We start from the raw sequence: 25,366 nt of genomic DNA, 5'->3' as shown, positions 1-25,366 counted from the left end.
CCTATAGGTAGTCCTTGAGTTTTAACCCGTTCAACTTAACCATTCAAAGTTGCACCCAACCTGAAAATTCTATTCTGTTCCATATATTCCTACTCTACTCTGCTCTGCTCTGCTCTACTCTACTCTACTCTACTCTACTCTACTCTACTCTACTCTACTCTACTCTACTCTGCTCTACTCTGTTCTTTCTCCTATTCTACTTTATTCTATGACTATTTGTATTATCTGCAAACTGGCTTCATTCTCATTTCTCAGATTGCATTGCAATTTACAAATCATGGCGGCATCATCATACAGTGAAAAGAGTGTGATGTAAAGCTACATGGAGATGGGAGGGCATACTGCTTCAAAAGTGGCGAGGATCAGAGGCTTCAAAAGAGACAGTCCCTTGCAAACGGCAATTCCTTCCGTAGAGACAGTTTGACCGGTGATGAAAAGAGGGTGAATCAAATGTCCTGCTTATTATTCCTCCTGGCATTTAGATCCTTGTTTCTGTCTTGCCAGCATCCCTCACCCCATTGCCCTTTTCTCATCACAACGGCCACCCCACATTGCTTCACACTGTGACTTGTTCGGCTCTGTCACTGCTGGTGATTGCGGCTCCAGACATTTTCCATGATCCAGAAAGTAAGGTTCTCGAGTCAGGAAATCCGAATCTTCAAGGTTTACCTTTATCTTCCCCTTTGCATTATTAGGATTTTAGCTTCCCTAAGTCCCCACGATCTTTGAGAGCCCATTAAAATTCAGCTCCCCCTTTCCTCCCTTCCGATCCGTGGCTTTTTGAGACTAACCTGAAAAATTAGGGTGTTAATTCAATTTATGCTTGACAGATTGAGGGGCCATCAAGTCGATGTGGACAGATCTGTCCCCCAAACTGGCCTTTCAGGTTTTCCAGGGATGCACCCATTGCTGTTGCAACTGAGTGAACCCACCTTGCTGCTACTTGACCTCTTTCTTTCAACTTTCCTAGTATTAAAATGCTGTAATGTTCTGTAAGGGACACGGTGGCTCAGTGGGTTAGGATGCTGAGCTTGTCGATCAGAAGGTCGGCAATTTGGCGGGTCGAATCCTGAGTGCCGCATAGCAGAGCAAGTGCCTGTCACTTGTCCCAGCTTCTGCCAACCTAGCAGTTCGAAAGCACATAAAAATGCAAGTAGAAAAATAGGGACCACTCTGGTCGGAAGGTAACAGCGTTCCGTGCGCCTTTGGTGTCCAGTCATGCCGGCCACATGACCACGGAGACGTCCTCGGACAAGCGCTGGCTCTTCGGCTTTGAAACAGAGATGAGCGGCCTCTAGAGTCGGAAACGACTAGCACGCATGTGCAGGGGAACCTTTACTTTTACCTTTACCTTTAAGGCATTGAAATAAAAAAAATAGTGTTTCCCTTTAGGGCCACTAGGTGGCGCTCCAGCTCCTCAGAAATTCTTACTTGCATTAAGTTGATTCAAAAAAAGAGAGTGGTTTATTATATTAATGCGGTCAAGTAAAAGAGGATTATCTTGCCCTAGGATAAGAGCTGTGATTTGGAAGCCCACACTTAGTATGCAGAGAGAGCCTGTGAAATCAGTCCAGAGGGCAGAAGGTTTATTTCAGTCGATCGATCGATTTGTTGTTAGTTGCGAAGTCGTGTCCAACCCATCGCGACCCCATGGAGAACGTTCCTCCAGGCCTTCCTGTCTTCTACCATCTTCTGGAGTCCATTTAGGCTCATGCCTCCTGCTTCAGTGACTTCATCCAGCCACCTCATTCTCTGTTGTCCCCTTCTTCTATTTCCCTCAATCTTTCCCAGCATTAGGCTCTTCTCCAGTGAGTCCTTCCTTCTCATTAGGTGGCCAAAGGATTTGAGTTTTAGCTTCAGGATCTGGCCTTCTAAAGAGCAGTCAGGATTGATCTCCTCTAGGACTGACCGGTTTGATGGCCTTGCAATCCAAGGGACTCGCAGGAGTCTTCTCCACAACCATAGTTCAAAGGCCTCCATTCTTTGGCGCTCAGCCTTTCTTGTGGTCCAACTTTTACTGCCCTACATTGCAACTGGGAAGACCATAGCCTTGACTATACGCACTTTTGTTGACAGGGTGACGTCTTTGCTTTTTAGTGTGCTGTCTAGATTTGCCATGGCTTTCCTCCCGAGGAGCAAGCGTCTTTTAATTTCTTGGCTACAGTCCCCATCTGCAGTGATCTTGGAGCCCAGGAAAATAAAATCTGTCACTACCTCCATTTCTTCCCCATCTATTTGCCAGGAATTGAGAGGGCTGGATGCCATGATCTTCGTTTTCTTAATGTTTAGTTTCAACCCAACTTTTGCACTCTCCTCCTTCACCCGCAACAAGAGGCTCTTTAGTTCTTCTTCACTTTCTGCCATTAGAGTGGTATCATCTGCATATCTTAGGTTGTTGATGTTTCTTCTGGCAATCTTAATTCCAATTTTTGATTCATCTAGCCCTGCCTTTCTCATGATGTGCTCTGCATATAAGTTAAATAGGCAGGGTGACAGTATACAGCCTTGCTGGATCCTTTCCCAATTTTGAACCAATCAGTGGTTCCATGTCCAGTTCTCACTGTCGCTTCTTGGCCCGCATATAGGTTTCTCAAGAGAGAAATAATATGGTCTGGTACGCCCATCTCTTTAAGAACTTGACACAGTTTGTTGTGATCCACACAATCAAAGGCTTTAGCATAGTCAATGAAGCAGAAGTAGATGTTTTTCTGGAACTCTCTAGCTTTCTCCATGATCCAGCGTATGTTGGCAATTTGATCTCTGGTTCCTCTGCCTCTTCGAAATCCTGCCTGTACTTCTGGTAGTTCTCGATCCACATACTGCTGTTCGAAGTTACAATGGCACTGAAAAAAGTGCCCCCCAAGCCACAGCCGAGTAAGACACCTGCCTGCCCGCCCGGCGGCGCTCTTCCTCCTGTCCGAGGTTTTCATTGTTGTGAGCATTTCTGTTGAGGATTGGCAGCGGGGGTGGGATGAGGGGGTGTTTGGTTTTTATTTCCCACCCTCTGCTGGGTGGTTGCAGCAGGTTTGCGTCACTTCACGTGACCCTGGGACACTGTGACCCTCATAAACATGAATCAGTTGCCAAGCGTCTGAATGTAAATCACAAGACCCTGAAGATGCTGCAACATTCTAGCTGATCGGCACTTCTTCTGGGCTCAGCTCCAGCTGGATCCTGGCGCTGATCCTGGCTCTTCCGCTGAGCCCTGACAGCCCTGCAGCTCCAGTCGTCTCAAGCTCAGGCTTGTGCGGTGCTGCCACCGGTTCAGCTCATTCCCCTCCCCCGCTACCACATTTCTAGGATGGCCATGTACCACCTGGCAGGTACCAATGTACCACAGGTGGTACCCGTACCACTGGTTGAAAAGCCCTGGACTAGAGGACCTCCAAGGTCCTTTCCAACTCTGTTATTCTATTAAATATATTTGAATTTGCAAGACCACCACTTATGCAGACGTGTGTGAAAACATACTGGATAAACATAACAATGACAATAAATTTGAATTTGATGGGATTCCAATTCGATGAGATTCATGCAACTTTGTCTATACTTGTGACCTTGCTTGTATGTCCAGTTGATCTGCGTGGGAGCTTGCCCTAAAGACTTTAACGCACCACCAGTATCTTTCAGTATATTAAATCCATTAAAAATGTATCAATCCCAAGGAGTATACAATCTAAAGCTGACCATCGGAGAGAGGACTAATACTAGGATAGTCATGTGTAGTTCTAAACAAATGTAGTGTTGAAGGAAAAACCTTCATCGGGGTCCAGTCCAAGCCGGGAATAAACAACATGGCAACTGCTTTAGAAAGAAGGTTGCAGTTTATTGAAGAGGTGAGCCAGACAGGAAGATGGCTCTGGAAAAGAAAGTGACCACATGGAGTGGGTTTTTATACCTTCTTGGGCTTTTGTGTTTCGAGTGGTGGTGGGTTAATCCTATTATGTCCCAAAGGTCATATCCTGCTGCCCTGGGGCTGTGGCTGATGACTCTTAGATTTTTTGGTGTGACATTGTTGATTCTAGGGATCTTTGTCTTTCTAATCCCAGTTTCCTGACTCCAGTCTTTCTGACAAGATTGTCACATCTACAATTCTGCAGACCTGGTTTCTGTTTGGGGCAGAGAGAGACTTGGGGGTATGTGGATGGGTTGGTTTCTGCCTTTTAAATCCATTAGAGAAATATATTCTGTCTTTTAAATATTTCCCAAAGTATTTCTTTCTCTGGATTCTTTGCACAGTAGTATGTTAGTTATAGGTCAGAAATTCCTGAAACGTGAAAATTCAGTCTAATAAAATCATCATCATCATCATCATCATCATAAACCTGTGTCAACCATTAGTGCCGGTCAATTTGAGTGTTCAGTTGACTGAGTTTCATGTTTTATGAATAAAAGTTTTATAATAATAATAATAATAATAATAATAATAATAATAATAATAATAATCCCGTGTCAACCATTAGTGCCAGTCAATTTGCACGTTCAGTTGACTGAATTTCATGTATAATAATAATAATAATAATAATAATAATAATAATAATAATAATAATCCCTGTTAAAAGATTGGCTGATTTTTCCCAGGAAACCTTACAGTCTACAGTCAGCAAAGCTTACCTTGCACAGAGCTATATATATTTTATTGTTTTCTCTCTTTTTTATTTAAAGGAGCACATACGAACAGAAGGCCGGCACAAAAATCTGCTCATTTTGATTTTGCATTATTTAACGGAAGAAGGGTGAGCATTCACTCGCTTTGCAAAATGCCCAGTACGAAAGCGTAATTCTTGCCATGAGCAAATTTCATGGAGTTTACCATAATGAAGGTCAGCTGTCTTCCCAGCCAATCTGACTCAGCACGACTGGAGTTGGAATCCAACGTGTTTACAAATAATATTAATATTAATATTAATATTAATATTAATATTAATATTAATATTAATATTAATATTAATATTAATAATACAGAGAGAGTTGGTTCCTGAATTGGCAATCCTCGGCCCTGTCTTATACTTTTTCCTCTCTCTTTTTTTTTTCTTGTACAAAACTTCTGTCTTAAATAACTACCTTTCTGAAGCTTCAATCGCACACTGACACTTTCCGAATCTGTCACTCCCAGGTATGTAGAGACTGCTAATGCCCTGGAGCAGGAAACAAAATGTGGACTGCGTCGTTTTGAAGTGTGCGACAACGTCGACCTAGAGACCATTTTGATGGAATATGAGAGCTACTACTACGTCAAGTTTCAAAAGTATCCCAAGATTACCAAGAAAGTTGCCGAGTCCAGTACGTCGCGTTGCTCAGAATGATTTTGGTTTGTTTGTTTCGAATAAAATAGAATAGAGCTGGAAGGGACCCTGGAGGTCTTCTAGTCCAGCCCCCAGCTCAAGCAGGAGAACCTACACTGTCTCAGACAGGTGAATGTCTAGTCTCTTCTTAAAAATCTCCAGTGATGGAGCGCCCACGATTTCTGGAGGCAACTTCTGTTCCACTGGTTGATTGTCCTCGCTGTCAGGAAGTTTCTCCTTAATTCCAGGTTGCTTCTCTCTTTAGTCCTTCCCTCTGGTGGTCCGGTGGCATTAAGGTTTGCAAGGGACCTAGAAGATCATCTAATCAACTATTTCCCAACCTTGGCATTATAAGATGTGTGAACCTCTAGGATTCTTAGCAATGGCCCTGCTGGCTGTGGAATTCTGGGACTTGACATTCAGACGTGCTAAGTTTGGGAAACCCTGATTTAACTGCCCCCCCCACACACACACTTTCCTTCCAGCTGCCTTGCATCTCTGTTTGCTTTGAGCAAGATAATTGTCCAAGAGGTTCTTTCTGGGTTTTTACAGTCCAAATTCCTTGGAATATTCATCTGGAGTAAATGTTGGCCCTTTTCCTTCTAAACCCCTGTAGATGTGCTACAGCAGAGAGCGTTCAGTTCAATAAGCCAGACAACCCCCCACCCCCCACACACAAAACAGATAGCAAACCAGAGCATACCACAACCTTGAGAACATCTTTCTTTCTGTTCAAAGTAATATTTAATATTTTTGTTAACTGCTGTTTTCTCCTCTTCCACAGCAGATAATAAATCAAGAAGTGGAGGGAAAGCAAAAAGGTAAGAGAAAAGTAGTTGCTGCATGGCCTTAGGTAATAATTCTGTAGTAGCCACATTTATTGATTCATTGAATTTCCTCCCCCACTTCTGAAATGCAAATGGTATTGCATTCGACATGTTAAATGTTTTGGATGGATGCAAGGATGACGGATGCATGGATGGATAGATAGGGTAGGGTACAGTAGAGTAGGGTAGGGTAGGGTGGAGTAGGGTAGAGCAGTAGAGTAGGGAAGGGTAGGGTAAAGTAGGGTAGAGAAGAGTAGGGTAGGGTAGAGTAAAGAAGAGTAGGGTAGAGTAGAGTAAGGGAAGGGTAGGGTAGAGTAGAGTAGAATAGGGTAGAGTAGAGTAGGGAAGAGTAGGGTAGGGTGGAGTAAAGTAGGGTAGAGTAGGGTAGCATAGAGTGGGGAAGGGTAGGGTAGAGTAGGGTAGGGTAGAGTAAGGTAGAGTAGGGTAGAATAGGGTAGGGTACAGTAGAGTAAAGTAGGGTACAGTAAGGTAGAGTAGGGTAGAATAGGGTAGGATAAAGTAGAGTAAAATAGGGTAGAGTAGACTAGGGAAGAGTAGGGTGGGGTAAAGTAAAGTAGGGTAGAGTAGGATAGCGTAGAGTAGAGTAGGGAAGGGTAGGGTAGGGTACAGTAGGGTAGAGTAGAATAAAATAGGGTAGAGTAGAGTAAAGTAGGGTACAGTAAGGTAGAGTAGGGTAGAATAGGGTAGGGTAGAGTAGAGTAAATTAGGGTATAGTAGAGTAGCACAAGGTAGATAGTGGATGGAGAGAAGGAGAGAGAGAGAGATGATGGGTGAATAGATGGAAGCAGCTGCAGACGGGGTCCAAAAAGTCAAGATGGCAACTGTAGCCGCATGGTCAAACCCTCACCTATTGAGCAGGTGGCCAAAGCCACCATCTTGTCTCTGCCCCCCTCCCCCCCACAGTCTTATGAGCACCTCTGGTATGGAGGAGAATACAGAATTGCAGCAGAAGGAAATAGAAGGCATCCATGAGAGAAAATCCAGGTGCTCTCTGCTGATGAGTTCTCTTAATGTTGGGGAAACAACACAAGACAGAATAATAAAACATTCGGATTTCAGAACTGAGATTTTTTTTTAGCGTGCACAAGCAATTAAAACAGGCTTGGGAGAAGAGAAAGGGCTCCACCTGACCCACAATATGGAAGGATCCGGCAAAGTCTTGGCCAAAATGAAGTTCTGTTTTCTATCTTTCCATGCTGTTCTGTCCTGCTCAGTAGAGCATAAACCGTCTTGAATGGAGAGTATAGTAGATCTTAAGGCTTGGGGTGGGGGTCTTCAAACCTGGCCCTTGTTCTGTCCCAGCCTATGTGAGTCCTTATTTTCCTCACAAGGAGAAACCCCTCTGCAACCGCAAGAAAAACCAACCCCTTTTATTATTCACAGACCTGAGTCAATGTCCCAGGCAAAGAAACACAGTCCACAGAAACTCCATCCACAACACGGAACGGTGGCCTTCGGCAATCAGCATCTCCCACACCATATCTTTTATTATTCAGCCAAGGCGTGGCTTCCTAATGCCTCCTCCTCTGCCTTTGGAGCCGCCCCATTGCGTTCCTCTGTTTTACTCGCTTCTCTTGCCAGCGCTTTCGTGCATCCTGGATATTTCCCAGCTGTTCTTCATTGCTGTCCAACTCAGACTCCCAGCACAGCTGTGTCTCAGCCTGAGCACGAGTAGAGGGGCCAGGCTCCTCCTCAGTCTTGGAGCTCCTCAGAGCCTTCCTCTGATTCTGATGTCACTCCAGGCCCCTCCTCCTCCTCCTCTGATTCTTCAGACTCAGCTGCCTGATCCACAGGCTGGTGAGGAATCACAACAGCCCTTTTATGACTAGTGGACTTCAACTCCTAGAATTCTTCAGCCAGGCACGCGTGCCTGGCTGAGGAATTCTGGAAGTTGAAGTCCACCAGTCATAAAAGGGCTGAGTTTGAAGACCCCTGGTTTGGGGGAAGACCCTGTTTTGGGTAACCTGGTTCAAAACCCTCAAGAGCCATTTGGTTAAAAGAAATGTTTCAAGTCAGCCTTAGAAATGAGGTGGTTGAACCAAGATGAGCCATTTGGAGCCAAACTATCCAGTTTTACTCTGCATTATTTTGGACATTGTCTCTGAATCTCTTAAACCTGGTGCTACCTGTAGCACAGATCTTCGGTTTGAACAGGAAAGTGAGGTGCCTGTGTCTATGGACACTTTCTCAGGAGCATCTGCATGGAGGCCAAAAAAAAGAAAAGAGTCAAAATGGTGGTGGCAGCTGCCCTCCACCCCTTCAACCTGTAGCATTCACAATCAGGAGGCAGTGGGTTCATTCTTGAGTGGAGACAGATATTTCTCATTGATGTCATGGAAAAACGCAATGAAAAAGACAAGAGACAGCAACACAAAACAATAATTCTTACTTCAAGATCCAGAGGTTTACTTTGCTAATCATTTGGAACCTAGCAAACAATAACACAACATCACTTACGTTAGTAACCCATCACAATGAGGTCCAGTGGCATAGCAGGTCCAGCAAGGACAGCTCTAGGCCAGGGGCAAATCAATCAGGTCCAGTCCCAACCTTTGATACCCTTTCTCATCCTAAAAACGTAGACAAATAGTCAGCAATCTTATCCTTTCTGCTGACTTTTTGCTGACCCTCTGCTGAACATACCTTTCCACATACTTGTGTACATTGGAACCCGCATCCATCAGCTACTTTCAGTTCCCTATGTCTTACGGTTCCAGTCCTTATGTTCCAAATATATTTGAAACAAGCAAGCTCAGCAAAATCATATTAAGCAAAACACAGTTGCAAAACTGCAAAATTAAGCATAGCACAGACTTGGGCTCAATACTTTTGTCCATGTGGCCTGATTTAGTTCACCTGGGCCCAAAACATTGCGTAGAAGAACAAATAGCCAATATTTTCGTTTTCCACACTGGGTACAAAGGGAAAATATTCTGCTGTGAACTCCGCATAGGCGTCAGGAAGGGCATCCGTCCGGCAAATGCTCAGTTCCATTCAGTCATCCCAACTCCACCCTGATGCAAGGGATTTACAGGGTCGTTAAAAGACAAATAAAATACCAATAGAGAGAGGCTTTTATTACCCTATTAGGGCAACCAATGGGACTCTAAACGTCAGCACTCTCACTTCTTTTTCCATCCAGGGGCCTCAGCGGCACATGCCGGAATCTGCCCAAGATTAGCCAACATCAAAGGAGGCCTCAATCAAAAGTGTCACCCACAAGAGCCGCAGAGCTCAAATCCCCTTACAAGGAAGCCGTTAAGCAGGTGAATCTCTCTTTTTCATTTCTCTACGGCTTTTACTTGTCAGAAGCCAGCCGGGAAAGTCACAAACGGCTATCGGGGGACGGCGCAATTGTTGTACATACAGGCCAAGAGCCTAATCTTTGATCACGGGACCGGGTGGGTGCTGAAACGGTCTTAAGTGTGAGAACTGGCTGCAAATCACATTTTTCGGGGCCGTTGAATGGATGGTTTACAGACGAGGACTGCCTGCCTATGAAGCAATATTTTTAGATTGATGATGATGATTGATGATGATGATAATATTGTTGGAAGGGACCTTGGAGGTCATCGAGTCCTTCGGGAGAGGGGCGGTATATAAATCTAATAAAATAAATAAAAATAAAAACCCCTGCTCAAGCAGGAAACCCTATACCATTCCAGACAAACGGCTGTCCAGTCTCTTCTTAAAAACTTCCAGTGTTGGAGCGTTCACAACTTCTGGAGGCAGGTCGTTCCACTGGTTAATTGTCCTCATTGTCAGGAAATTTCTCCTTAGTTCTAGATTGCTACTCTCCTTAATTAGTTTCCATCCGTTGCTTCTTGTCCTGCCTTCAGGCACTTTGGAGAACAGCTTGACTGCCTCTTCTTTGGGGCAGCCACTGAGATACTGGAATATTGCTATCATGTCCCCCCTCGTCCTTCTCTTCCTTAAACTGGACATCCCCAATTCCAGGAACTGTTCCTTGTATGTTTAGTCCCCCGATCATCTTTGTTGCTCTTTTCTGGACTCTTTCTAGAATCTCAACAACTTTTTTACATTACATTATTATCCATTATTTGTATCCTGCCTTTATTATTTCTTCAAATAATTCAAGGTGGTGAATACATCCAACACAAATTCTTCTTCCCCCTATTTTCCCACAATAACAACCCTGTGAGATGGGTTGAGGTCAACCTCACAGGGTTGTTATTGTGGGGAAAAGAGTAAGACGAAGAAGAAGGTGAAGGTGTGCTATATATATATATTCGCCACCTTGAGTTATTTGAAATACAATAAAGGCAGGATACAAATAAATAGCTTTCATGTCTAAGGCGGGACTAAGACCTTCTTCCACATTGGCCCAAGGTCACCCAGTTGGCTTTCATGCCTAAGGCGGGACTAGAACTCAGCGTCTCCTGGTGATTGGCCCAAAGTCACCCAGCCAGTTTTCATGCCTAAGGCCGGACTAGAACTCACTCTCCTGGTGATTGGTCCAAAGTCACCCAAGTGGCTTTCATGCCTAAGGCGGGACTAGAACTCAGCGTCTCCTGGTGATTGGCCCAAAGTCACCCAGCCAGTTTTCATGCCTAAGGCCGGACTAGAACTCACTCTCCTGGTGATTGGTCCAAAATCACCCAAGTGGCTTTCATGCCTAAGGCGGGACTAGAACTCAGCGTCTCCTGGTGATTGGTCCAAAGTCACCCAGCCAGTTTTCATGCCTAAGGTGGGACTAGAACTCACTCTCCTGGTGATTGGTCCAAAGTCACCCAAGTGGCTTTCATGCCTAAGGTGGGACTAGAACTCACTGTCTCCTGGTGATTGGACCAAAGTCACCCAAGTGGCTTTTATGCCTAAGGCGGGACTAGAACTCTCCGTCTCCTGGTGATTGGCCCAGTCACCCAAGTGGCTTTCACGGTTAAGACGGGACTAGAACTCACAGGCTCCCACTTTGTAACCTGGTGCCTTAACCACTAAACCAAACTGGCTCTAACTGCAGAATATTTTTTTCCCCCTTACAGGAGAACGAAGGTCCTTTAAGTCAAGTCGCCTCAGAATTTGGTTTAAATGTGTCTGCAATCCACAAGGGAGGTGGAGAAGGCCTTCATCCTAAAAGAGTTAGTCAAAATCCTACAAATAACAAGTCGCAGGGGTAGGCAACCTTGGCTCTTTTATGACTCGTAGACTTCAACTCTCAGAATTCCTGAGCCAGCCATGCTGAGGGGAAGGGAGAGGTTTCCAAGCTGAGCCGTGCTGGCTCAGGAATTCTGGGAGTTGAAGTCCACGAGTGATGAAGGGGCCATAGTTCCCCCATGCTGGCTCAGGAATTCTGGGAGTTGAAGTCCACGAGTCATGAAGGGGCCAAAGTTCCCCATGCTGGCTCAGGAATTCTGGGAGTTGAAGTCCACCAGTCATGAAGGGGTCATAGTTCCCCCATGCTGGCTCAGGAATTCTGGGAGTTGAAGTCCACGAGTCATGAAGGGGCCGTAGTTCCCCCATGCTGGCTCAGGAATTCTGGGAGTTGAAGTCCAGCAGTCATAAAAGAGCCAAGGCTGCCTACCCCTGACAAGGGTCTTATATAACATTAAGGCGTCCAAGGGGAAAGACCTGTGGACACCTTGAGTGTTGTTTAATACACAGATAGTCTCTGACTTAACGACCGAGCAAGGCGGTGGTTAATTGCCTTGTGTCTGATTCCGTGACCATTTTTGCTACCGTTGTTAAGTGGATCCTGTTGTCTTCGTTTGTCGGGAGCCGGCTGGGAAGATCACAAATGGGGAACATGTGACCCCCCAGGATGCTTCAACCCCCCCCCCCCCAAATACATGCCTGAACTTTCAGGCTTGTAAGTTTAAGGACCAGTCATAAGACACCTTTTTCAGTGCCGTTGTAACTTTGAAAGGTCGCTAAACAGGCCGTTGTAAGTCCAGGATGGCCTGCGTTCCTTCTGGGGAAGAGGCAGGATTTACAAATGAAGACCGAAAAGAATTGCACTGGAGACAGATATCCACATGGGAGCCAACGATTTTGAGTACACGGGTTGTCCTCGACTGAGGACCCACAACTCAGCCCAAAATTTTATGTCGCTAAGTGAGAAACACGTTAAGTGAGTTTTGCCACATTTTACCACCTGGATTTCCATAATTGTTAAATAAACCACTGCCGTTGTTAAGTTAGTAACACCGTTGTTCAGCGAATCCGGGTTGCCCCATTTTCTTTGCCTGTCAGAAGGTTGCAAAAGGGGATCACATGCGACCGTCATAAGTACGAGTCAGTTGCCAAGCGTCTGAATTTGGATACATAACCGCAGGGATGGATGCAACAGTCAAAAGTGTGAAAAACGGCTGACTGTGACTTTTTCCAGTGTCGTCGTAACTTCGAACGGTCAATAAATCAACTAAGTCGAGGGACACCTGTATTCGTAAACATACTTGAAGTTGCTAAGCTTGAGAAACCTATCAGATGATCAATTCTGGCCTTGATTATCACAGAGGTTTCTTGATATAGATTACATAATATTTATTTTCATTTTTTCCTGTGGGCACAACGGCAGACATTAAGAATGAAAATTAGTTGCTTGCTCTCAAAGTGTACACATACATAACACACATTTAAAGCATAATATCTACAACATATGTATAGGCCAGGGGTCTTCAAACTTGGCCCTTTTATGACTTGTGGACTTCAACTCCCAGAATTCCTCAGCCAGGCACGCTCAGGCAGAAAACCCTATACAGGGGTCTTCAAACATGGCCCTTTTATGACTGGACTTCAACTCCCAGAATTGCTCAGCCAGGCACACGTGCCTGGCTGAGGAATTCTGGGAGTTGAAGTCCACCAGTCATGAAAGGGCCACGTTTAAAGACCCCTGGTCTGGATCCAAGCCCGCAGTTTCATCAAAATGGCCGACTGAGGAATTCTGGGGGTGGAAGTCCACCAGTCATAAAAGGGCCAAGTTTGAAGACCCCTGAGAGTCTGGATCCAAGCCCGCAGTTTCATCAAAATGGCCGACTGAGGGATTCTGGGAGTTGAAGTCCACCAGTCATAAAAGGGCCAAGTTTGAAGACCCCTGGTATAGACCTACATCCTTACATATAAGTAACATATAAATATTATTTCGGGATCGCTCCCTAATGTCTCAAGTACTTTGCTTCTCCTGCAGGGCCAAATTATTGACTTCCGTGGGCTGATTCAGGACACGATCAAAGGGGCATCCAGTGAAATATCTCTCCACAGCTTTAACTGCAATCCAGATCCTTCGGTAAGTGGTGCCCTTTATAACCAAAAGCTGGCCAAAGTCGTTCATTTTTCAGAAACAATTATTTCAATTGGAAATATAACGGATCAGAAATGTTGATGGGTGAGGACGGCTTCTAGCACATCAAACCGGGATGCATTATTTCACATCCTTTGTATCTTTGCAAAGCGAGAATAGGATAGGATAGGATAGGATAGGATAGGATAGGATAGGATAGGATAGGATAGGATAGGATAGGATAGGATAGGATAATAGAACAGAATAAAATTTAGAATAGAATAGAATAGAATAGAATAGAATAGAATAGAATAGAATAGAATAGAATAGAATAGAATAGAATAGAACAGAATAATAGAACAGAACAGAATTAGAATAGAATAGAAAATATGGAATAGAATAGAATAGAATAATAGAATAGAATAGAATAGAAAATATGGAATAGAAATAATAGAATAGAATAGAATAGAATAGAATAGAAGAATAGAATAGAATAGAATAGAATAGAATAGAATAGAATAGAATAGAAAATATGGAATAGAAATAATAGAATAGAATAGAATAATAGAATAGAATAGAATAGAAAATATGGAATAGAAATAATAGAATAGAATAGAATAGAATAGAATAGAATAGAATAGAAGAATAGAATAGAATAGAATAGAATAGAAAATATGGAATAGAAATAATAGAATAGAATAGAATAGAATAGAATAGAATAGAATAGAATAGAATAGAATAGAATAGAAGAATAGAATAGAATAGAATAGAACATATGGAATAGAATAGAACAGAATAGAATAATATACTATGGAATGGAATGGAATGGAATGGAATGGAATAGAATAGAATAATAGAACAGAATTAGAATAGAATAGAAAATATGGAATAGAATAGAATAGAATAGAACAGAACAGAACAGAACAGAATAGAATAGAACGGAACAGAATAGAACAGAACAGAACGGAACGGAACGGAACAGAATAGAATAGAATAGAATAGAATAGAATAGAATAGAATAGAATAGAATAGGTCACCGGTTTTCAGTGACATTGTAACTTCGAATGGCCACTAAATGAACCGTTGTAACTGGAGGACTACCGTATAGGTCTTTAGAGGTGGTAAATGGATGCCAACGATAGACAGACCACGAGTTCAACCCAAACAGCATTTTCCACAACTTGTGTCGACGTTTTCCATCTTTCCAGGAACGACTGTTAAAACCTCTGGGCGCCTTCCTTGGCATGACGGCTGAAATGAGGGAGCTGGCGACGGTGGTCAGTAAGGTGAGTTTTTCTTGTCCGAGCAAGGATGGGGGTTGAACTGCAGCCCCCTTCACTGAAAGGGCTGATCCTACTGTCCACCTTGATATTGGAAGCCGGGCGAAAGAGACAGGTGGAACATGATGATGCATTACAATAACCTTTGCCACCTGAGCTTCAGGTTTTTACGTTAGCTTCTTAGCAGATTCTACCACCTTGCGGAGTCCTATAAGTTGCGTAATTTGGATCTGCCTGGAGAAGGCCATCCATGGTGGAGATACTATGGATCATGAAGGGTGGGGCCCTTGGTGCTTCTGAGTTTGGTAGCTTTCTAGCAGACGTTTCATTATTAAACTAGGTAAAATAATCAGTGCTAGAAGAGAGTGGCTTTTATGGAGGAGAGGAGGAGGAGGAGGAGGAGGAGGAGGAGGAGGAGGAAGAGGACTGGGAGGTCCTTGGTGCTCTCTGAGCTTGGGAGCTTTCTTGCACACGTTTCATAACCCAACTAGGTAACATCATCAGTGCTAGATAAGAGTGCTGTTTATGGAGGAGGAGGAGGACTGTGGGGTCCTTGATGCTTCTGAGCTTGTTGACGTTTCATTACCAGACTAGGTAACATCATCAGTGCTAGAAGAGAGTGGTGCTTATGGAGGAGAGAAAGAGGAGGAGGACTGTGCAGACGTTTCATGACCCAGCTAGGGAACATCATCAGTGCACAACTTCAATTGAAGCCCAGAAGTCTTAAAAAAGTTGCTGAGGTTGCACACACCCGTGAGTTCGAGAAAGGACGAGCTAGCCAGAACCAAAACCAGTGCCATAAAAAACAGAATAGAAACGCAAGTTAAGATAGGCAAGAAAATGGTAAGTGAGCACCTGTCCAGCCTAGACAAGTTCAAATCACCAGGACCAGATGGATTACACCCCAAGGTTCTCAAGGAACTGGCAGACATGATCTCAGAACCACTGAACTATATTTTTCAAAGATCCTGGAGCACTGGGGAACTACCAGAGGACTGGAAGAGAGCTGATGTAGTTCCCATCTTCAAAAAAGGGAAAAAATACATCCAGGAAACTACAGACCTATCAGCCTGACCTCAATACCTGGGAAGATTCTGGAAAAGATAATCAAACAACAAATCAGCGAACACCTTGATGCAAACAAAGTCATCACTAAAAGTCAACATGGGTTTGTCAAAAACAGATCATGCCAGATTATTACATTCTTTGACCAAGTGACAAAATTAGTGGACCAGAGGAACGCTGTAGATATAATTTACTTGGACTTCAGTAAGGCATTTGATAAAGTAGATCACAACCTACTACTTGACAAGATAGAAAAATGTGGGTTAGATAGCATCACCACCAGATGGATTCGTAGCTGGCTGACAGGCTGTACTCAGCGTGTGGTCCTCAATGGAACCGCATCTACATGGAGGGAAGTGTGTAGTGGGGTGCCCCAGGGCTCTGTTCTGGGCCCAGTGCTCTTCACCATCTTCATCAACGATTTGGATGAGGGGATAGATGGGGAACTCATCAAATTTGCAGACAACACCAAGCTGGCAGGAATAGCCAATACTCCAGAAGATAGGCTTAAGATACAGGAGGATCTGGACAGACTCGAACACTGGGCGCTATCTAACAAAATGAAATTCAATGGTGAAAAAAGTAAGGTTCTACATTTAGGCATGAAAAATCGAATGCACAGGTATAGTATAGGTGGTACCTTGCTCAATAGTAGTAACTGTGAGAGGGATCTCGGAGTCCTAGTAGACAATCACTTCAATATGAGCCAGCTGTGTGCTGCAGCTGCCAAGAAAGCCAACACGGTGCTAGGCTGCATTAACAGAGGGATAGAATCAAGATCAAGTGAAGTACTAATACCACTTTACAAGGCCTTGGTAAGGCCACACCTGGAATACTGCATCCAGTTTTGGTCACCACGATGTAAAAAAGATGTTGAGACTCCAGAAACGGTACAGAGAAGAGCAACAAAGATGATTGGCGGACTGGAGGCTAAAACATATCGGGAACGGTTGCTGGAATTGGGTATGTGTAGTTTAACGAAGAGAAGGGTGAGGGGTGACATGATAGCAGTGTTCCAATATCTCAGGGGCTCCCCAAAGAAGAGGGAGTCAAGCTGTTCTCCAAAGCGCCTGAAGGCAGAACAAGAAGCAATGGAGGGAAACTCATCAAGGAGAGAAGCAACCTAGAACTAAGGACAAACTTCCTGACAGTCAGAACAATTAACCAGTGGAACGACCTGCCTCCAGAAGCGGTGAATGCTCCAACAATGGAAGTTTTTAAGAAGAGACTGGACAGCCCTTTGTCTGAAATGGCATAGGGTTTCCTGCCTGAGCAGGGGGTTGGACTAGATGACCTCCAAGGTCCCTTCCAACTTCTTCTTCTTCTTCTTCTTCTTCTTCTTCTTCTTCTTCTTCTTCTTCTTCTTCTTCTTCTTCTTCTTCTTCTTCTTCTTCTTCTTCTTCTTATTATTATTATTATTATTATTATTATTATTATTATTATTATTATTATTATCCTGTGTGACAACTCTTGCCGACCCAAGCAAGCTTGATGAATAGAGAAAGGTGCTGAAAGTCGTAGTTCAGCCCCAGCTGACTCTTCTCTTCTGCCCCCCTGCCCCCAATAATGGCACCCACATAGTGACCTCTCCTTTGTCGTGTTGCCTTTTTTCCTCTCAATTTTACGGGACAGCGACACATTTATTACACTCGCACAGGAAAATGGTGGCCCTGTTTTTAAGGAGATCAAACCGTGTCTTGCAGGATATCTACCTTCACAACCCCAACATCAAATGGGACGACATCATTGGGCTGGAGGCCGCCAAGCGGTTGGTCAAGGAAGCCGTTGTGTATCCCATAAGGGTAAGGAGCAAAAGTCAGACAAATAGCCTCGCCTGTCGGGGGCCAAAATATTTGACGTACAGCCAACACTTGGGCCCAACAGGTACGCTGCTGAGCAAGGCGGTGGTGAAGGGAGCCACGCCTGATTTCACAGCCAGGATGGCTAGGCAAATCACTGCCGTCGTTAAGGGAATCACAGGGTCGTTAAACGAAGCTGGCCTCTGCCCTGAACTTGGCTGGCCGGAAGCCAGCTGGGAAGGTTTCCAAGAGGTGATCACATGACCCCAGGACACACTAACACAGGGACTTTCAAACATGGCCCTTTTATGACTTGTGGACTTCAACTCCCAGAATTCCTCAACCAGCGTGAGGGAACTATGACCCTTTTATGACTTGTGGACTTCAACTCCCAGAATTCCTCAGCCAGCCTGAGGGAACTATGACCCTTTTATGACTTGTGGACTTCAACTCCCAGAATTCCTCAGCAGGCACACGTGCCTGGCTGAGAAATTCTGGGAGTTCAAGTCCACAAGTCATAAAAGGGCCAAGTTTGAAGACCCCTGCTCTAATCGGTGTAAATGCATGCCAGTTGCTGAGCCCTTGGGTTTTGATCATGCGACGGCACGGTTGTACGGTCGTAAGTGCGAGGAGCAGCCTGAAGTCAGTTTTTTCAGTGCCGTTGTAATTTGGAACGGTCAAAAAACAGATAGTTCTAAGTTGAGAACTATCCGTAATCTTTTTTTTTCTTTTTTCTTCCTTTATGAGCTACCATTGCTGATTTTGGAAAGAATAGAATAGAATGGAATGGAAATAGAGTAGAGTAGAGTAGAATAGAATAGAATAGAATAGAAAATATGGAATGGAAATAGAATCGAGTAGAGTAGAATAGAATTAGAGTAGAGTAGAGTAGAGTAGAGTAGAGTAGAGTAGAGTAGAGTAGAATAGAATAGAATAGAATAGAATAGAATAGAATAGAATAGAATAGAATAGAATAGAATAGAATAGAATAGAATAGAATAGAATAGAAAAAGAATAAAATAGCATAGAATAGAAGAGTAGAGTAGAGTAGAGTAGAGTAGAGTAGAGTAGAGTAGAGCTGGAAGGGACCTTGGAGGTGTTCTAGTCCAGCCCCCTATACCAACCCATGCTACTTAAAGTGGAGAACACGAAGCAATTTGGAAGGAAAACTAACTTGGGCTGGTTTGAGAACTAGTTTGGCCTAGTGGCTAGGAAGTGGGAGACAGTGAGTTCTAGTCCTGCCTTAGGCATGAAAGCCATCTGGGTGACTTTGGGTCGATCAACAGGAGACCATAAGTTCTAGTTCTGCCTTAGATATGGAAGCCAATTGGGTGACTTTGGGCCACTCCCATTCTCTCAGCCCAGCCTACCTCACAGGGTTGTTGTGGTGGGGAAAACAGGAGGAGGGAGTATGTATGCACGGCGCCTTGAGTTACTTATAAGCAATGAAGGCGGGATAAAAATCAAATAAATAAATACAATCTAATGCCGGGTTTGATGTTCGAAAGGCAGGGAACCATTACATAAATAAAGCGGGGAGAGATCCAGAAATACCGAATCTGCCACCCTGATTGCCTCCGTTTGCCCTGTAGCAACACCGTTCTGATAAAGAAATATATATATATATATATATACACATATACATACATACATACATATATATATATATATACACATATACATACATACATATATATATATATATATATATATATATATATATATACATATACATACATATATATATACACACACACATATACATATACATATGCATATACATATACATATATATATATATATTTCTTTTTTCCATAGTACCCGCAGTTGTTTACAGGCATTCTTTCTCCTTGGAAGGGACTTCTCCTATATGGACCTCCAGGTATGAATTATTATTATTTTTTAATTAAATGTTGTGACTCCACTCCAAACTTTTTCATTCTCAGTGCCAACAGTCTCCATAACAAAAGATACAGGGAGTCGTCAAGTTACAGCCATTCATTTAGTGACCGTTCAAACAACCCCTTTTCACACTTAACGACCACTGCAGCATCCCCGTGTCGACGCTGCTAATGTCGGATGTTTTTGCACTGTTGACAGATGGAAGTGTAGCCATCTTTTCCCTTTCACTTTTAGAGTTAGATGATGCCGGGAGGAGGGGATATGAATGAGAGTCCAGCTAGACATAGCAACACTAAACTTAGCATGAGAATCAAGGTTACTGAGCCCAGAGATGATAAAGAATTGGCGGGCTGCAGAGATGGAGAGGAATTGGGGAATGTGATTTATGATTGTTAATTGAAGGAGGGAATTGTACTTCGATACTATGTGCTCAGAGGAGGGGAATTCAGTTTTTGGCTTCGATTACGTAAGTGCCGATGTTATGCTACTGGAATAAAAGATCCTTTAAGGTGAATAACACCTCGGAGGTCTTTTGAAGAGTTTCATCTGTCAGAACCAGGACACCCCGTGGCCCTGTGATCAAAATTCGGAGGCTTGCAACCGACTCGTACTTATGATGGTTGGCAATGTCCCGGGGCTCCTGCAATCACTTTTTCTGCTCTTCTGACAGGCAGAGTCAATGCGGGGGGTGGGGGAGGATTCACTTAACAACCGTGTGACTAAGTGAACAACTGCAGTGATTCCCCGAACCACAAAAAAAAGGTTGCAAAATGGGGCAAAACCGACCTCACAATTGTCTCGCTTATCAATAGAAATTTTGGGCTCAGTTGGGGTCGTAGGTTGAGGATCATACAATAGTTTTTATACAATAGTTTTTTTCATCGGTAGGGTGACCTTAATTGCATAAGCCCCTTACGTGCTTTGCAAGGAAAGTTATTGGTTGTCAAAATGTAAAACATGTACTTTTCAAGCCTAACAGGGCAGAATAGAATAGAATAGAATAGAATAGAATAGAATAGAATAGAATAGAATAGAATAGAATAGAATAGAATAGAATAGAATAGAATAGAATAGAATAGAATAGAATAGAATAGAATAGAATAGAATACAATAGAATATATGGAATGGAATGGAATGGAATAGAATAGAAATAAGGTATAGGATAGAATAGAATAGAATTAAGGGATGGGATAGGATAGGGTAGGATAGGATAGGATAGGATAGAATAGAATAGAATAGAATAGAATAGAATAGAATAGAATAGAATAGAATAGAATAGAATAGAATAGAATAGAATAGAGCTGGAAGGCACCTTGGAGGTCATCTAGTCCAACCCCTGTTCAGGCAGGAAACCCTATACCATTTCAGACCAATGGCTGTCCAGTCTCTTCTTAAAAACCTCCAATGTTCACAGCTTCTCGAGGCAGGTAGTTCCACTGGTTAATTGTTCTAACTGTCAGGAAGTTTCTCCTTAGTTCTAGGTTGCTTCTCTCCTTGATGAGTTTCCATCCGTTGCTGCTTCTCCTGCCTTCAGGGGCTTTGGAGAATAGCTTGACTGCCTCTTCTTTGGGGCAGCCCCTGAGATACTGGAAGACTGCTATCCTGTCCCCCCTCATCCTTCTCTTCATTAAACTGGACATTCCCAATTCCTGCAACAGTTCTTCATGTGTTTCATGTTTTAAATGCTGCTTTTTCCTCCTCTTCTAGGTACAGGGAAAACCTTGCTGGCTAAAGCTGTTGCTACTGAATGCAATACAACATTCTTCAACATCTCCGCATCCACCATTGTCAGCAAATGGAGAGGCGATTCAGAAAAGCTTGTCAGAGTAAAAAAATCCCTTTTGATTTCTTTATACACGGATAAAATTTAAGAGGGAATTGGCGAACTTATGGCCTAACACAGGCATTGGCTAAACCAATCATCCGTAGAAAGAGTGCAGAGAAGAGCAAAAAAGTTGATTAGGGGACTGGAGGCTAAAACATATAAAGAGCAGTTGCTGGAATTGGGTATGTCTACTTCAGGGGAGGGGAACCTTGCCTCTTTTATGACTTGTGGATTTCAACTCCCAGAATTCTGGGAGTTGAAGTCCACAAGTCATCAAGGGGGCCAGAGTTCCCCCATGCTGGCTCAGGAATTTTGGGAGTTGAAGTCCACAAGTCATAAAAGAGCCAAGGTTATCCATCCCCTATCTAGTTTAATGAAGAGAAGGATGAGGCATGACATAATAGCAGTGTTCCAGTATCTCAGGGGCTGCCCCAAAGAAGAGGGAGTCAAGCTGTTCTCCAAAGCGCCAGAAGGCAGGACAAGAAGCAACGGATAGAAACCAATCAAGGAGAGAAGCAACCTGGAACTAAGGAGGAATTTCCTGACAGTTAGAATGATTAACCAGTGGAACAACCTGCCTCCAGAAGGTGTGAATGCTCCAACACTGGAAGCTTTAAAGAAGAGACTGGACATCCATTTGTCTGAAATGGTATAGGGTTTCCTGCCTGAGCAGGGGGTTGGACTAGATGGCCTCCAAGGTCCCTTCCAACTCCATTATTATTACTATTAAACATGAAACCCAGTCAATTGAACACTCAAATTGACTGGCGCTGATGGTTGACACAGGTTGCCGCCAGCATCCTGGGTATCAACCAGGTACCTCCTTTATTATTGCTGTTGTTGTTGTTGTTGTTGTTACACAATAGTCTCTAGAGCAGTGTTTCTCAGCTTGAGCTTGGACTTCAATTTCCAGTATTCCTCAGCCTTCCTGTTGGCCAGAGGATTTTAGGAGCTGTAGTCCAAGTAGTTGAACAAAATTACCCTAGAAAATCACCCAGGGTTAAAAATTAGGCACTGGACCTAATACTGATTCAGAGAGATTTTTAAACGGGCTGTCAAAATCCAGACATTCACTAGAGAGCAGCAGAGACAGTTTTCGCCATCTCTTTGCTGCCCTCTAGTGGTCATTATAGGGACGCTGAGTGGGTTAGGACGCTGAGCTTGTCGATCAGAAGATCGGCAGTTTGGCGGGTCGAATCCCGAGTGCCGCGTAGCAGAGTGAGCGCCTGTTACTCATCCCAGCTCCTGCCAACCTAGCAGTTCGAAAGCATGTAAAAATGCAAGTAGAAAAACAGGGACCACTCCGGTGGGAAGGTAACAGCGTTCCATGCGCCTTTGGCGTCTAGTCATGCCGGCCACATGACCACGGAGACGTCCTCGGACAAGCGCTGGCTCTTCGGCTTTGAAACGGAGATGAGCACGCATGTGCGGGGGAACCTTTACCTTTACCTTTTTAGTGGTCATTACAAGTTCTGCACCTGGTTTCATAGGCGTGGCTCTTCTTGCCACTGTAATTTCTTCACACTACACATAATCCTTGACTCAAAACCATTCATTTAGTGACTATTCAAAGTTACAACGGAAATGAAAGAAATGACCTATGACCGTTTTTGCACACTTAACGACCATGGCAGCATCCCCCATGGTCAAAATTCAGACACTTGGCAACCGGTTCATGCTTGTGACGGTGGCAGTGTCCCGGGCATTGTGTGATCCCCTTTTGCGACCTTCTGACAAGCAAAGTCAACGGGGAAGTCAGATGCACTTAGCAACTGTGGCAAGAAAGGGCGTAAAATGGGATAAAAATCACTTAACAAATGTCTTACTGAGCAACAGAAATTTGGGCTCAATTGTGGTCGTAACTTGAGGAGACCAAAACATATGGAGAACGGCTGCGTGACTTGGGTTTGGCCAGTTTTAAGAAAAGAAGAAATAGGGGAGACATGATAGCAGTCATGATAGCAGCGTTCCACTATTTGAGGGGCTGCCACAAAGAAGAGGAAGGGGTCAAACTATTCCCCAAAGTAGTAGAGGGAAGGACGAGAAACCATGGTTGGAAACTGACCAAAGAGAGAAGCAACCTGGAATTGAAGAGAAACTGCCTGACAGTGAGGACAATTAACCAGTGGAACAACCTGCCTCCAGAAGTCATGGGCTCTCCATTACTGGAGGATTTTAAGAAGAGACTGGACAGTCACTTGTCTGAGATGGTATAGGTTCTCCTGCTTGAGCAGGGGGCTGGACTAGAAGACCTCCGAGGTCCCTTCCAGCTCTATTCTATTCTATTCTATTCTATTCTATTCTATTCTATTCTATTCTATTCTATTCTATTCTATTCTATTCTATTCTATTCTATTCTATTCTATTCCATTCCATTCCATTCCATTCCATTCCATATTTTCTATTCTATTCTATTCTATTCTATTCTATTCTATTCTATTCTATTCTATTCTATTCTATTCTATTCTATTCTATTCTATTCTATTCTATTCTATTCTATTCTATTCTATTCTATTCTTTATAGAATTTATATGGCCGCCCTACACAAACATGGTGACTCTGGCAGCCCACAATAGGCCCCCCATCCCTGACACTATTCTATTACATTACATTACATTACACTGCATATTTTCTATTCTGTTCTGTTCTATTCTATTCTATTTCGGCACGATCATTTTGCCAAACCAAAGCTCTAACATGCAACTGCACCAGACTTCAGCTTTCTTTGTAGAGAGAAGTGTGCATAATTTAGCTCACCCATCGTTTAATTCTCTTTGTGTTCATTTTTGCTTATAAAAGTGTATTTAAAAAATCTATAAATGCAGCTGTAAAGGAACATTTTAGTCTTCACCGGATATAGGAGGATTTGTTTGGCTTCTCTTTCTGGAATCATTCTCCTCCCTTCTTATTCCCTTCATATTTGAGTAGGATTTAGGTGAAAAGATTTAAAATATAAAGACAGGATTATTTGTCTCTCTTCGCCCTTCCTCTCCTCTTTTGTGAGCTGTGGAGATTTAAGAATTATTTTGTATGTCCATATCTAGGCAGCGTTTCTAATACATTCTTCATGTATTCTCATAACGAGGTTGCTTACAATATTTTACCATAATAGCCACTGTATTTTTCTGATCCCATGTCAGAAAAAAATATATATACTGTACCACAATTGGGCTCAACGTTTCTCTTGCTAAGGGAGATAATGCTTAAGAGAGTTTTCTGCCATTTCTTGCCACAGTTGTTAAATGAATCACTGCAGTTGTTAGTAACACAATTGTTAAGTGAATCTGGCAAAAGTGGATAATGTGAACCAACCCCCTCCCCCCCCCCGGCACATTGCAGCCGTCATAAATGTGAGTCAGTCACCAAGCATTTAAATTTTGATCATGTGACCCTGCGGATACTGCAGTGGCCATAAGTGTGAAAAATGGCCATAAGTCACATTTTTCAGTGCTGTTGTAACTTTGAACAGTCACTAGGCGAACTGTTCTTAAGTTGAGGACTATATGTTCATTATTTTTTTAAAAAAAATGTTCCTTTGTTTTGCAGTATTGACTTGATACCCGTTTTAGCTGTCTCTAACCGAGGCTTATAGCTACAGATGTTTAAAGGATCCATATGGGAACAATCTGGTTTTGGATTGCTCCTTTTTTTTTTTTAACCGCACGCCGGGTGGCGCAAAAAAGTCTGGATGGGGTTCGTAGACTACGAGAAGTCATTCGGGGCACCCTAGGTGTATGCCAAGGGACGCGGTGGCTGAGTGGGTTAGGACGCTGAGCTTGTCGATCAGAAGGTCGGCAGTTTGGTGGGTCGAATCCCGAGTGCCGCGTAGCAGAGTGAGTGCCTGTTACTCGTCCCAGCTTCTGCCAACCTAGCAGTTTGAAAGCGCGTAAAAATGCAAGTAGAAAAATAGGGAGCACTACGGTGGGAAGGTAACAGCGTTCCGTGCGCCTTTGGCGTCTAGTCATGCTGGCCACATGACCACGGAGACATCCATGGACAAGCGCTGGCTCTTCGGCTTTGAAACGGAGATGAGCACCGGCCCCTAGAGTCGGAAGCGACTAGCACGCATGTGCGGGGGAACCTTTACCTTTACTTTACCTTTAGGTGTATGCCGGCACGGTGACT

General features: G+C 43.6%; 1 protein-coding gene across 1 annotated transcript in view; it reads left to right on the top strand.

The window, feature by feature from the left end:
- The window catches only part of KATNAL2 (katanin catalytic subunit A1 like 2), a 47,446-nt gene that overhangs the window by 6,665 nt on the left and 15,415 nt on the right, over nucleotides 1–25,366 (top strand). The window contains exons 2-11 of the mRNA XM_083354854.1: nucleotides 4,666–4,736; nucleotides 5,117–5,283; nucleotides 6,070–6,106; nucleotides 9,276–9,399; nucleotides 11,137–11,232; nucleotides 13,278–13,376; nucleotides 14,579–14,656; nucleotides 17,419–17,517; nucleotides 19,333–19,396; nucleotides 21,124–21,242. Of these exons, the coding sequence (XP_083210980.1) occupies nucleotides 4,666–4,736; nucleotides 5,117–5,283; nucleotides 6,070–6,106; nucleotides 9,276–9,399; nucleotides 11,137–11,232; nucleotides 13,278–13,376; nucleotides 14,579–14,656; nucleotides 17,419–17,517; nucleotides 19,333–19,396; nucleotides 21,124–21,242 (954 nt within the window). The remainder of the gene's footprint in view (nucleotides 1–4,665; nucleotides 4,737–5,116; nucleotides 5,284–6,069; nucleotides 6,107–9,275; nucleotides 9,400–11,136; nucleotides 11,233–13,277; nucleotides 13,377–14,578; nucleotides 14,657–17,418; nucleotides 17,518–19,332; nucleotides 19,397–21,123; nucleotides 21,243–25,366) is intronic.

The sequence above is a fragment of the Vipera ursinii genome, assembly GCF_947247035.1.
Source record: "Vipera ursinii genome assembly, chromosome: 2".
Lineage (NCBI taxonomy): Eukaryota > Metazoa > Chordata > Lepidosauria > Squamata > Viperidae > Vipera > Vipera ursinii.
Note: the sequence above shows the minus strand (reverse complement) of the source record. Positions and strands in the feature narration are given on the sequence as shown.